General features: G+C 39.0%; 1 protein-coding gene across 2 annotated transcripts in view; it reads left to right on the top strand.

The window, feature by feature from the left end:
- BLTP3B (bridge-like lipid transfer protein family member 3B) overlaps nucleotides 1–11,026 on the top strand; it is a 93,138-nt gene extending 82,112 nt beyond the window's left edge. For both annotated transcript variants that reach the window (XM_056116333.1, XM_056116338.1), the window contains 2 exons: nucleotides 8,096–8,289; nucleotides 10,354–11,026. In XM_056116333.1, coding sequence (XP_055972308.1) covers nucleotides 8,096–8,289; nucleotides 10,354–10,473 — 314 coding nt within the window. In that variant the 3' untranslated portion in view covers nucleotides 10,474–11,026. The remainder of the gene's footprint in view (nucleotides 1–8,095; nucleotides 8,290–10,353) is intronic.
- The last annotated feature ends 3,264 nt before the right edge of the window (nucleotides 11,027–14,290 follow it).

Genomic DNA, 14,290 nt, shown 5'->3' with positions numbered 1-14,290 from the left:
CATAATCAAAACCCTCAGTGCTGTAAGTTGAAAGAAGAATTAAGTCATAACAGTACAGCAGAAGGTAAATAAGTACCATCACAGTGTCTGGAGCGATAGCACAGCGGGTAGGGCGTTCGCCTTACAAGCAGCCAACATGGCCGACCCGAGTTCGATTCCTCCGCCCCTCTCGGAGAGCCCGGCAAGCTACCGAGAGTATTCGATATGCCAGACACAGTAACAACAAAGTCTCCAATGGAGACGTTACTGGGCCCGCTCGAGCAAATCGACGATCAACGGGAGGGCCTTTACCTTTACCTTTACCACAGTGTCTAAAACTCTTAAAGGCTCAAAACCAGAAAGCAAAACAAAGAGTCAAAACAAGAAAATGATATATCAAACCTATTGAAAAAAGTGCTATTGTTGAGTTAGTATATATTGTTAGGGAATTCTTGTGTTTTGGTTTCTGGGCCACACCTGTTTGTATTTGGAAACTACTTGTGCCTCTGTGCTTGTGGGTCTCTCCTGTGGTGCTTGGAGGACCATGTGGCACCTAGGAGTGAACTGGGATCTGCTGCATGCAAGGCAAGAACATGACCTCCATTTAACTAAGGCTTAGTAATCACTCCTGGTGGGAAACCATATGGGATGCTGGGGATTGAACTTGGGTTGGCCATATGCAAGGCAAGCACCCTACCTCTTTACTATCTCCCTGGCCCCTGTGTAGGGAATTATATTTTAACTTTTTTAAAAATTTGGTTTAAAAAGTTGTTCAGAGTACAATTGTTTCGGACATTCAGTGTTCCAGCACCAATTCCACCACTATTGTCCCCAGATTCCCATCCATCCCCCAAAACCTGTCCCCTTAGCAAGCACAACAAAATTGATTTTATATTGCTTGTTACAGCAAAATGGTAATAGAATTACTGGAAAATACTTAAGTAAAAGAAAATTTGTGAAAATTATCGTACATCACAAAGGAGTTATTTATTTTTTTTTAAATTTTATTTATTGTATTTATGTATTTATTTTTTCTATTTTTGGGGTCACACCTGGCGATGCACAGGGGTTACTCCTGGCTCTGCACTCAGGAATTACTCCTGGCGGTGCTCAGGGGACCATATGGGATGTTGGGAATCGAACCCGGGTCGGCCGTGTGCAAGGCAAACGCCCTTCCCGCTGTGCTATCGCTCCAGCCCCCACAAAGGAGTTATTAAAGTCATTTTCTGAGGGTTTTCTGAGCTGGTTGTTGTAGTTTCAGGGACTTGTCTTGCATCTTTTCCAAGATTAGTTGTGAAGCGCTGAAGCCTTGTTTACATGGTTTTGGCTGTGGGATGTGGTCATGTCTGCTGGGGGTCTCAGTGGAGGTAGGCGGGGAGGAGAGAGGGGTAGTTGCCCTCCCCTACGCCAAGAAAAATCACAGAATTTTTAGCCCCCAAACCTGGGTCCCTGAAAATTATGTCAGCTTCACATCTCTGCAAAAGCAGTGAAGTTGGGCCATTGCACTGCGGCAGCAGTTGGCTATGGGTGTGCCTGTTGGGGCTTTGGCAGGGTGGGGACTCAGTCTGCCCCCCGCCTGAGGGTGCCCCAAAGTTTTCAGCCCAAAGACCAGCGTGATTTTCAGTGGCATCTCTTCTGAAATTGGTCATGAAGCTGTGAAGCTGGGCAGTTGTTTGCGTGCTGGTAGCTGTGGGATGTGTCTGTAGGGAATGCTTAACTGATGGGTCTTTCTGGAGTTTGGGACCAGCTGGAGCATCCATAGAAGTCAGACCAATGAAGATCAAAATGTCAGTTCATTACTAAAACTCGCACGGATAGGGTAGCTTCAGTCTTTGGGAAGACAGATCTGCTCTTTGAGTCTCTCCCAAATGATCTAGATTCCAGTATTGCAGGTTTTATTAGAGAGTGTGCCCCATTTGCATACAAGGCTTTATACCAAAGTCATGCACCTGGGTTCTTTTCCTGAACTGGTTAATTAAATAGGCCATATTGTGTCATTGTCAAGATCAGAGCAGCGGGACCAGAAGACCGAGTCTGTTCCTCCTTAAGAGCAAGAGAAGCCGTACCACCAGGATACTGAGACCATGGAAATAATTTAGTCACGGCTTTTTGAGATCCCCTTCTCTGCCACTACCTACTAGTAGGCTTCAAGGAATTTTCCTATGGATACAACAGTGAAAGGAGATTCTGCTGCTCTTAAGCCCCATAAGGGAAGGATCATACCCAGTTGACAAAGGTAGTATCTCTTACCCAGCAGCAGCAGTTTTCCTCCTTCCACATAATTCACTAGATGCCTGGGCTGGAGTGCAGTTTTGCATGCAGCAGTGCTGGCTTCACTTCCCAGCACTGCATGCTCCCCAAAGCTGCTGGGAGCACCATGGAGCACTAGGGTGGGTATTGATTAACTCCCACATCTCCCTTCTCCCCTGCAAAACGAAAGAAAATGAGTAACTATGCACCAAAGAATTCTTTTGAAGAAAATAGTTCTAGCAGTGTTATTATAAGCAAAAACATTCTCTAACCAATTATACAGGAAAAGGAGAATTTTTTAAGAATATTGAGATGGGAACCAAGGAGATTTCTCAGGAACTGCAGCATAAGCCTCCTCTATCCCTGTGACACCACCAGGCACCCATTCCCAGGCACCACCAGATTGCCCCCAGATCAAGGAAAAAGTATCAAACAATAGGAAATTCTTGGCCCTGGATTATAGGCTACAATACCAATTTAGGGTACGGTGTGGTAGAGTGGATGGACTATTTCAGAGTAACAGTGAATTGGAGAAGACCATATAGGAGAGTTCCAGACACTTGGATAAAAAGGAGGGTAGGAACAGTTACTTTATCAGACAAAATAGGCTTTAATTTAAAAAGTTAATAGAGATGGACATTATGTAATGATCAAAGAATCTGTATACCAGAAAGACTGAACACTTGCAATGATGTATATTTAATAGTATATACAATATATACAGTAATGTATATTGGTTCTTAATTTTGATTATACAAATTAGGCTCACCAAAGGAAAAAAATTGAGATCCACATGTAATACCATACTCTCAACAATGGATAGTCAATCAGACAGATAATCAGTAAGGAAACAGCAGCCTTAAAAAGATAAAAGAAATGTGCTTAATTGACATTTTGAGGGCTCTTCTCCAAAAAGCTGAGCACACATTCTATCCCAGTGCTAATGGAACATATTGCAAGGTTGGCCATGTGCTACGACTCAAAGCAGGTCTTTATCAAATCAGATCAAGCATCCTCTTGGATTAAAATGTTCTGGAACTGGAAATACACCACAGAGAAATTTGGGAAAAACTCAAATACTTGGAATTTGAACAATAAACTACTGAACAACTATTGAGTCAAAGAGGAAGACAAAAAGGAAAAATTTCTGGGGTGAGAGATAAAAGTGCAGTGGATAGAGCACTTCTCTTGGACCAAACCAAACCCAGGTTTGATTCTTGGCACTGCATATGGTTGCCTGAGCACCGACAGGAGTGAGCCTTGAGCACAGTTGGGTATGGCAAAGAAACGAAAAAGAAGGAGGAGGAGGAGGAGGAAGAGGAGGAAGAGGGGCAGAGGGAGGGGGTGGAGAAGAAGAAACAGATGGATAAACTTCTGGAGTCTTCATCCTCTGAGACTGAGTCAGGAAGAAGTAGAAAATTTGAATAGACCTCTTGCTATCAAGAAAGTCGAAACAGTTACCCAGAATCTCCCTGAGAACAAAAGCACAAGACCAAGTGTATGTACTAGTGAATTTTTCCAAATCTTTAGAGGTGAATGGCCTACTGTCTATCCATTCTTCTCAGGCTCCTCCAGAAATAGAAGAAACTGGAATGAGATCAACATGACTTTTTGTTTTTGTTTTGGGGCTATACCTGCTGGGGTGGTATTCAGGGCTGACTCCTGGCTCTGTGCTCAGGCATCACTCTCGACATTTCTCAGGTTGCTCAGGATTGGACCCAGATCACATGTGTGCAAGGCAAACGCTCTACCCCCTTTTAAGTGTCTATGACCCCACTGAGACCAGACCAACATTACTTTGGTACCAAAAGCTCAGATAGTACTTAAAAAGAGAAATTTAAATCAGTATTGGTGACAAACATGGATGCAGAGGGCCTCGATAAAATCCTAGTACATGGAATGCACCAATACAGATAGCTGTTGTGGATATAATTGAAGTCCATCATGAAGGAGTAGGCACTTTTTAATTATTTTGTGCTTACTATAGTACTTCACACTGTGAAAACCTTTAAAATAGTTACTTAATTTTCAGTACAGACTTCTTTGTTGTTGCAGTGCTGGGGATTAAACCCGGGCCTCGCACATATGAAGTTGTGTGTTGAACTTCGTCCCCTACCCTGTAAAGATTTTAAAGGAAAATTTCAAATAATTTTTCAGAAATTTGCCAAGGTACACTGTGACTTCCTCCTCTTTTAGTGAAGTAAAGCTAATTGGGTAACTATTACTGTGATCACTAGTAAGAGACAGAGTAGATAATGGGTGTGTATGTGTGTGTATGTGTTTATGTGTGGTAACTATTGTGATTACTAATAAGTAATAACAGAAAATGGTGGGTGTGGGAGGGGGTAGCATCTGTTGTTTATTACTTTCCAATAGCATATTGGCTCTCAATATTTTCCTCCTCGAAGCACACCTACCACCTGGCTTGTTGCCAGCTGGAACAGTAATCCATTGTGGCATTGATTTTCATTTAGATGGGAGTGCATCAAAATGTTGTGGGGAAGAGGCACATTGGATGTTTAAAAGTTCTATGAGTTGGCACTCAAAAGGAGAGAGAGGGAAATGCCCTGCCACAGAGGCAGGGTGGGATCGGGGCTGGGGGGGCGGAGGGGATGCTGGGATCTGTGGTGGTGGGAAATGTGCACTGGTGGAGGGATGGGTGTTTGATCATTGTATAATCGAAACCCAAGCACAAAAATATGTAAGTCTACAACTGTACCTCATGATGCCTCACTATTAAAAAATAAATAAATATAATAAAAATATTAATAAAAATTAATAGTAACCATAAAAAAAAAGTCCTATGAGCAACTCTTTGCCGTAAATACCCTTAGAAGCATTGCCATAATGCTTCCTTTCTGGAAATGCAGCAAGAATTGTTTTTTTAAAAATTATTTAACCTAAGAGACTTAAATAGAAATATAAATATAATTTTATATGTAATTTCAATTTAAATATTATTCCTGTAAGTTTTTAAGTAAGAGGGGAGAGCGAGAGCGAGCGAGAGAGAGAGAGAGAGAGAGAGAGAGAGAGAGAGAGAGATCGCTAGAGTGGAAAAGCATATAACCTGTATTTAAAGATTTAAAGTCAGATACTTATCAGATACCTCCAGTGGTTACTAAGAATTTTAGAATATTTGAGAGATGCTCAAAATATCTGTGCCAGGCCTTTAGGATGCAGGACTGCTCGGGTCTTGGTGCCAGGGATACACGGTCTATCTCAGCAGTGCTTGGGGCCTCTAGGACCATGCCTGGTGGTACTTGGGGTCCTCCAGGGTTGTATCCAGCAAAGCTCAGGGCGCCACAAGTCTCTACTACTGAACTGTCCTATCGACCATATAAAGGGTTTTCCTCCCCAAATTAATTCATTTATTTCTTAATACTTTGTGATAGCTAAGGCAGCTATTCTTTTCACCTTCATTTGTACACAAAGAAATTGACTTTAGACAGGTTGAATGACCGACCATAATCAAAAGCTAGAAAATAAGTTACAAAGTGTACACTCAGTGATAGCTGTATGTTTCTGCATATTTCATTGTTGAGTTTGTTCCCTGAAGTTTGTTCTAGAAACTTGAAAGAAGTGCTTTCTTGCCAATACAAGGAAATGTTTTTCTGTAACACCCTCTGGTGTCTTCTATCGTACACACTTTTTCTTCTCGTCCCTCTATCTTGTTACCTTCTTTCTTCCTTCTGCCTCTTCCTCACATTCTTTCTCTTCCTATTTCTCCCTTCTGTTTCTTTCCTTATCTCCATTTGTATGTCAACCCTCTTCTTTCTGCTTGCCATTTCGTTTCCCCTTATATACTTCATTTCTTCTTTTCCTCTTCTCTTTATTTCTGGTTCTAGTGATTTCTTCCCTCCCCCCTCCCCTCCCCTCTCCCTCCTTCCCTCTCTCCTCCCCTCTCCCTCCCTCCCTCCTTCCCCTCCCCTGCCCTCCCCTCTCCTCTCCCCTCCCTCCCTCCCTCCCTCCCTCCCTCCCTCCCCAGTCTTACAAAATATTTATCAATTTTTGATTTTTCTCTAAGCACTATGATTTTTTTTTATTAATTTTAGTGAAACACCATGAGGTACAGTTGTAGACTTGGGTTTCGATTATACAATGATAAAATACCCATCCCTCCACCAGTGCCAATTTTCCACCACCATGGATCCCAGTATCCCTCTCACCCCCATCCCCCTCATCCCACCCTGCCTCTGTGGCAGGACATTCCCTTTTGTTCTCTCTCTCCTTTTGGGTGTTGTAGTCTGCAAAAGAGGCATTGAGTGGCAGTCATGTTTTACTTTCAACATGCATCTCCCATCCTGGGAGAATCTTCCAAACACCCTTTATTTGGTGCTTCTTTCTCTATCTGAGCTGCCCTTTCCCCTAGAATGCCCGACTGGCCTCTAAGCCATGTAATAATCCTCCTGGTACTGATCTCGGCTATTCTTGGGTATTAATCTCCTATTTGTTACTTTATGTCCCCCAGATGAATGCAGTCTTTTTGTGTCTATCCCTCTCTTTCTGACTCATTTCGCTTAGCATGATACTTTCCATGTAGTACCACTTGTATGTAAATTTCATGACTTCATCTTTTCTAACAGCTACATAGTACTCCATTGTGTAGCTGTACCAAAGTTTCTTTAACCAGTCATCTGTTCTTGGGCACTCAGGTTTTTTTCCAGATTCTGGCTATTGTAAAGAGTGCTGCAATGAACAAGTGCAGATGTCACTTCGACTTTATTTTTTTTTGCCTCTCTGGGATATATTCTCAGGAATGGTATTGCTGGGTCAAATGGGTGCTCAATTTCTAATTTTTTGAGAATCGTCCATTCTGTTTTCCAAAAGGGCTGAGCCAGTTGGCATTCCTACCAATAGTGAAGGAGTGTCCCTTTCTCGCCACATCCACGCCAGCATTGATTGCTTTTGTTCTTTTGGATGTGGGCCAGTCTCTGAGGTGTGAGATGGTATCTCATTGTGCTTTTGATCTGCATCTCCCTGATGATTAATGATGTAGAGTATTTTCTCATGTGCCCTTTTGCCATTCGGATTTCTTCTTTGAGAAAGTTTCTGTTCATTTCATTGCCCCATTTTTTTTATGGGGTTGGATGTTTTCTTCTTGTGGAGTTCAACCAGTACTTTATATATCCTTGATATCAACCCCTTGTCAGATGTGTATTCGGTGGATATCCTTTCCCATTCTGTAGACTGTCTTTGTATTTTGGTCACTGTTTCTTTTGAGGTGCAGAAGCTTCTTAGTTAAGATAGTCCCATTTATCTATCTCTGTTTTCACTTGCTCGGCCAGTAGCGTAAGCACTATGATTTACAATACTGTTGGCAAAGTTTTAAGAACAATGTTTTATTCATTTATTTATTTATTTATTTTAGGGCCACACTCAGCAGTGCTCAGGGCTTAGTCCTCATGCTGCACTCAGTGATCACTCTGTCAAGCTCCGGGGACCATATGGGGTGTTGGGAATCAAACCCAGGTGGGCCACATGCAAGCCAAATGCCCTCCCCACTGTATTATTGCTCTGGCTCAGGCACAGTGTTTTATTATTTTTATTTATATTTTTTATATTTTATAAAGTAGTTCACTATATTTCATTACATTTGCATACAGTGTTTTAATGTAGAATGCCAGCATCCTTCCATGGTGTCTCGGCCCCTTCCACTCCTCATTCCACCCTCTTGGCAAACTTAGTGCTGTAGGTCAACTCTCAGAGACTGTTAGAGATTTGTCAATTTTATTCATATTTTTTTGACTATTATATCATGCTCATAGATACTGTTTTAAAAATTGTTTTTCTGTAACAGAACTATGAGGTTTATTAGATATTAAACATTATGGAAATGTCATCTAAGCGTGTCCTTTTCTTTGATCAGATTCTCACATGCTTCCCACTGGAAATGAGTTGAAAAAAAATGACAAAAGTGATTCATTGTTGATCACTGGTAAAAAGTATGATTTGAAGAAACAGCAGTGTGTCACGCAAGCTACTCAGACAAGTCCAGAACTTCCTTGGCCTTCTCAAGGAAGAAATTTTCCTGAATATGCCTTCGACTTTACTAGGGAACAGGTAATGAGAAAACTAATTTATTGTCTTTCAGTTTTAGCAGTTAAGATACATATTGGATAATCTTTAAAGCTTTACATTATTTGCTTATTTAAATGTTTATAGCATGCTCATTAACTGTGCAGCACTTTATAGATGCTGTATGTATCATGTAGAGCAAGAGAAGAACATTACCAACCCTCACTTAGGAAAAATAGAGGATTAGATGGAGATAAATTAGTGCCTAGAATCTAGGAAAGCTTCCTGGTGGAAATACTTACTTAATACTTTTAAAGTTGCAAGATAGTGTTTTTAACATTAAAAAAAGATTTTAAAACAACTCTAATGCATCTAATTTATAGTGCTATCATTTTTTGTTCTATTTTTCTACCTAAGTCTCATAAGGTAGTGCTCATGTGGTCTAGAGGCCATTTCCCTTGATACTTGAGCAATGGGACCAGTGGTTCAGTGCTAGGATGCCAGAATGTGGCCAGACCATCAGGCAGTTAGGAAGCACCAGCTGTGCTCTAGGCCTCCAGGGTGCTCTTCTTGTGGTTCTCTGGAGGCCGTATGAATGGTAGGGTTGGAACTTGAGCCACGGGGATAGCCCCTTTACTGTCCTCTCAGCCCCCTCCTATCATTATTTAAAAATTTTAAAGTTTATTCCTTTTGTTCTCTTGAGATCTTTTACATTAAATTTTCAGCTATTCTATTTTATGCTTGTTTTTAAACATAGCTTGCTTTAACATTTTCCCATATTGCTACATATGCTTCATTGTTTTTTTTTAATTATAGTAACACCAAAAGTATAATGTAATCTGCAGTGCACCTCTTTAACATGTATGAAGCTCTGGATTTCTTTCCTGGCTCTAAAACACTGATAATTTAAGAAGAAGAAAAAAATAGGACAGTTGTGAATGTGGTTTAAATGAAAAAACATGTGCTTTATTTGTTCAAGACCCTGAGTTCAATCCTTGGCATTGCATGGGTCTCTGAGCACCACTGTGTGGCCTCCACAACTAGCAAAAAAAATTATTTAGGACCAGAGAAATAATACAGTGGGTTGAACACTTGGCTTGCACGCAGCCAACCAGGGTTCAAAAACCAAAGGGAAGAAAGGAGGAGAGAGGTCAGCAGTAACTAACAGCACACAGAGTTCCAAGGAAATTGAAATTAAACAAAAATCAGTATTAGATTTCAAAATAGGAGATAATTATTTTAAATTTTTGTGTCAAATTTCGTGAGCATTTTAAAGCTCTTGGTAGGATAGGAACTTTCAAATTTTTTTTTCTTTTGCATTAGCAGTATTCATCTAATTTTATTTTTATTTATTTTTTAATTTTTTTATTAGTGAAACACCATGAGGTACAGTTACAGACTTACAAATTTTTGTGCTTGGGTTTCAGTTATACAGTGATCAAGTACCCATCCCTCTACCAGCGCCCATCCTCCACCACCACGGGTCCCAGCATCTCTCCCACCCCCACCCCCCCATCCCACCCTGCCTCTGTGGCAGGGCATTCCCTTTTGTTCTCTCTCTCTCCTTTTGGGTCCGGTGGTTTGCAAGAGAGGCATTGAGTGGCAATCATGTTTGGTCTATAGTCTACTTTCAGCATGCTTCTCCCACCCTGGGAGGATCCTCCCAACACCCTTTATTTGGTGCTCTCTTCTCTATCTGAGCTTCCTTTTCCCCCAGCACGTGTGGCTGGCCTCCAAGTCATGGAGCAAAATTCCTGGGACTAATCTCAAATTTGCTCGAGCGGGCCCAGTAACGTCTCCATTGGAGACTTTGTTGTTACTGTGTCTGGCATATCGAATACTCTCGGTAGCTTGCCGGGCTATCCGAGAGGGGCGGAGGAATCGAACTCGGGTTGGCCATGTTGGCTGCGTGCAAGGCAGACGCCCTACCCGCTGTGCTATCGCTCCAGCCCCAAATAATTTCTTATAGCAATTTTTAGCTTATCTCTCCCCTCAGTGGCATTGGCTAATTTTACTGTCTGGAATGTCACACCTTTTGATATTGTCTATATTAAGTAGCTTATATTTTATGGAAATGTCTAAATCTCTCATTTTTCTAATTTATTTCAGCTCATAGAAGAGAATGAATCTCTTAAACAAGAGTTGGCTAAAGCCAAAATGGCTCTTGCAGAGGCTCACATAGAAAAAGATGCCCTTCTTCATCATTTAAAGAAGATGACGGTTGAATAGCAGAAGGAAGGGAGTCAGCAGCTCAGATTATAGCTGTGCTCCATGGAGGTTATATTTACAATGTGGCATTATTGAGTGGAAAGAAGACTTTTTTTCATGAAGTGATAACAAAATGAAGTGGAGTGAAGTGGTGACTATTACTAAGCCAGTTTAGAAAGTTTTAGGGTATAGGCATTACTAGTTTTCAGTTATGTTATATTTTGGGGCTTAACCTTCTTTTAAATTGGTATGATATGGGGGGAGTTAGCATATATTATAAAATCAGTACACACCTAATGAAAAGATATCATTCCCTCATTTTGATATCACACTGAGCGTTTTTGAAGAGCAGAAATGAGAACCTGAATTGTTCCCACAGATTGTTGAATTTATTTATCACTGTTGTTAATAATTAGTATTATTTACAAAAATCCAAATGCTTTTAGGGTTACTGTAAAATAAAAGAATGGTTACAGTTAAATGTTATTCAAATTATGTACTAAAATCTATATTTAATTATTGTAAAAAGTCCAAAATAAATTATAATTGCTGGGTTTGAAAATCTGAAAAATCACCCAATTGAATTATATAGTAATTTGAAATGTGTGTGTGTATTGGGGGAGGGTTCATATTAAATAATGGATAAACTGTATAAGTTGAAGCTATAACTTTTAATAAAAAGATGGTATAGATTTAAAAAAATAAAAGCACAAGCCGTAAGAAAACAAAACATTAGAATATATGGCCAACTAATTTAAAAAGCATTTCTGTACATTCCTTAAACATTAATTATTAGAAGCTAAAGTAATTTAATCATCCAGCTAAACTGGGCAGCATTTGTAATGATAAGAATTTTAATTAATACTATTTATATTATTTCTTTACCTCCAATTTTATTTAATAAGGAGTGTTTTTTTCAGAGAAAATTTTCTTTTCCTATACAGAAGCAATTTCTTACCATTCTTGTATTATCATATTGTGTGTTTACATATACTGAATTTTTAAAGGTAGTTTTGATTAAAGTGCTGTGTGTCTTATATAATCTTATATATTAAGAGTAATTGATAAATTATAATTCTATTTTCTAGGGATTCTTAAGCTTGCAATCCACTTAAAAGAGGATTTTAATCATGCACTATGATGTAAGAGTATATGAGTGTTTAACAGACTTTTAATGGCTTACAATATATTTCTGATAGAATTAAACTAAGTGGGATCTATTTTTAAACCCACATTCTTAAACATAAATATATACAAGGTAGACTATGAAACATCTTGGTTACTCTTTCTTTAAGATACTTGAAATTTTTTAACCATGTTATGACACTTTGGTGCTTGGCTTGTTTGGCATGACTTACATAGCCTTCCTGTATTTTAGGTGAAAGTACACACTCCATTTACATTAAGTGTTAGAGTGAGTAGAGTTTATTAGACATACTTCTGACATTTTTACCGTCTTTTTCTGTAACATGCATTTTCTTTGAAATTGTTTAAAAACAAAAGCCCTCTGCCTGGGGAGTTGAGGAATAAGCAATGAACAAATCAAAGTGTTTATTAACAATTTTACATCAACGTATTTAAAAATGTTAAACCGTGTTACTACCCTAAAGCTTTGTAATAGCCTTAGATGGAAAGCAAAGGTCTGATGACTACATTGAAATGAATGGGTTATGTTTTTAAGAGAATACTTTCGGTTTTTCTCAAAGGTCTTTCTTATAGAAGAACAGAATGAATAGGACAGAATAGAACTAACAATGATAGTAACATCACTGTTTCCTAGACTTGAAGACCCTTTTGCTTTATTACATATTCCAGGTGTGTTATATATAATTGTTATGTTCCAATGCTGAGTACTTTCCTTAGTCCTTTTCAATTTATTTGGCTTTTCAAGAAAATCATATCATCAGTAGATCTGATTATAATGGATCTGAGCATTCTATATACTTGTTAGATTTTTAAAAGTTTATAATAGTACTATTTTTGTAGAGATTTCAATATCATAAAAGAAAAAGGTTTCCAAAAAGAGTATAATTTCCACCATAAAACTGGGAGGTAGATTTTATTCACACTTGATAAATTTCAAGCAAACTAAGAAAACCACCAAAGGTTCAAAAACGAAAATAACTTAATTGAATCATAATAACCTTCATTTGACTTAATACCCAGTTATATGCTGTTATTTTACCTTAGCCATCAATTCACAGATTTTTTTTCCAGCAGTGTAGAAAAGAATAATTTACTTTCATGTTTCTCTTTTAAGATAAATGCAATACTTTAAAGTGTGTGTATGTGTGTGTGTGTGTGTGTGTGTGTATGATGAGTGTTTCTTTTATCAAACCAGATAAAACATAGGTAATAGTGAGAGAATTTTTATTTACAGTAACCCAGACTTTTTTTGTAAAAATAGGAATAAATCTGTAATAAGAGGTTTTTTTTAAAAGAGATCAGGAGATAAACTATAAAATTGCCATATGTTAAATTTTTTATTTTTGAATTTTGCTAAGTGAAAAATGAATTTTAAAAGGAGGTGTATATGTTTGCAAATGTAAATGGAAAGAGTAGCCAGAAGCTCTTTTCTTGATTTTACAGCGGTAGGGCATTTGCCTTGCACGCAGCCAACATGGCCAACCCGAGTTCGATTCCTCCGCCCCTCTCGGAGAGCCCGGCAAGCTACCGAGAGTATCTCGCCCGCATGGCAGAGCCTAGCAAGCTTCCTGTGACGTATTTGATATGCCAAACACAGTAACAACAAAATCTCCAATGGAGACGTTGCTGGGCCCGCTCGAGCAAATCGATGAACAACGGGAGGGCCTTTACTTACTTACTTAATTATTCGGTACTTGTCCACTTAGGAGTTATAGCTTCCTATTAATTTTTTTAATTAATGTGTTTTTTCGCAGCATTTTTCTGTTCCAGTGACTACCACTATTCATCCTGGTTCCCAAACTAGAAACTATGTATGACTCACCTTAGACATCATCTTCTCTCTAACTTTCTATCCCCTTTCAGTTTATCACCAAGTCCTGTCATTTCACCTTGGGAATATCTATTTCTCATCACCTCTCCAGTCTAAGGTGTTATCCTAGCATCGGGTATCCTGTGTGTAGTTACTGGAGTTGCCTCTTATTTGGTCTTCTGCCAGTTTGTTCTTTACACAGGTAAAATTATCATTTGAATAGTGGTTTTAATCAAGGCAACCCCCTATTCCTCTTCTCACCTTGACCTTAGTTGAGAAGCTTTCCATTGCTAACAGAAATGTTTCAAGGTGACTGTAAATTGATTTTTATGTATTATAATGGTTAATTCTGGATATTAAAAGAGTTAATGTCTTGGGGCTGAGAGATAGGATAGCTAGTGAGGCACTTGCCTTGCATATAAGCTGAACTGAGTTTGATCCCCTGCACCACATAGGATTCCATGAGCACAGCCAGGATAAATCTCTGAGCGCAAAATCACAGGTAAGCCCTGAGCAGAGCCAGGGAGGGTCCCAAAACAAAACAACAAATAAGAGTTGATGTCTTAAGACCCTAAGGCTGAAAAAAAATCACTTTATGATAGAGTTTAGCTGATTGTTACTACTAAAGTCAACCTTATAGTGCATTCTCTTTGAATGTTTCATGTTTTAACTCATTTACCCAGTTCTAACTCATTTACTCAGTTACAAAATGGTGCTATCACATAGGAATCTTTGCTCCTACTCTTTTAGTTTGAAAATCCTACCTTTTCCCATTCACTGTATAGTTAATGTCTGTTTGTCTTTCAGATTTTAGCTCTTTACATCCTTAGGGGGAAACTTTCCTCAGTTTTCTTTTATAATAAAACTGATTGCTACACATTA

The sequence above is a fragment of the Sorex fumeus genome, unplaced genomic scaffold (genome assembly GCF_029834395.1).
Source record: "Sorex fumeus unplaced genomic scaffold, SorFum_2.1 ptg000003l, whole genome shotgun sequence".
Classification (NCBI taxonomy): Eukaryota; Metazoa; Chordata; class Mammalia; order Eulipotyphla; family Soricidae; genus Sorex; species Sorex fumeus.
Note: the sequence above shows the minus strand (reverse complement) of the source record. Positions and strands in the feature narration are given on the sequence as shown.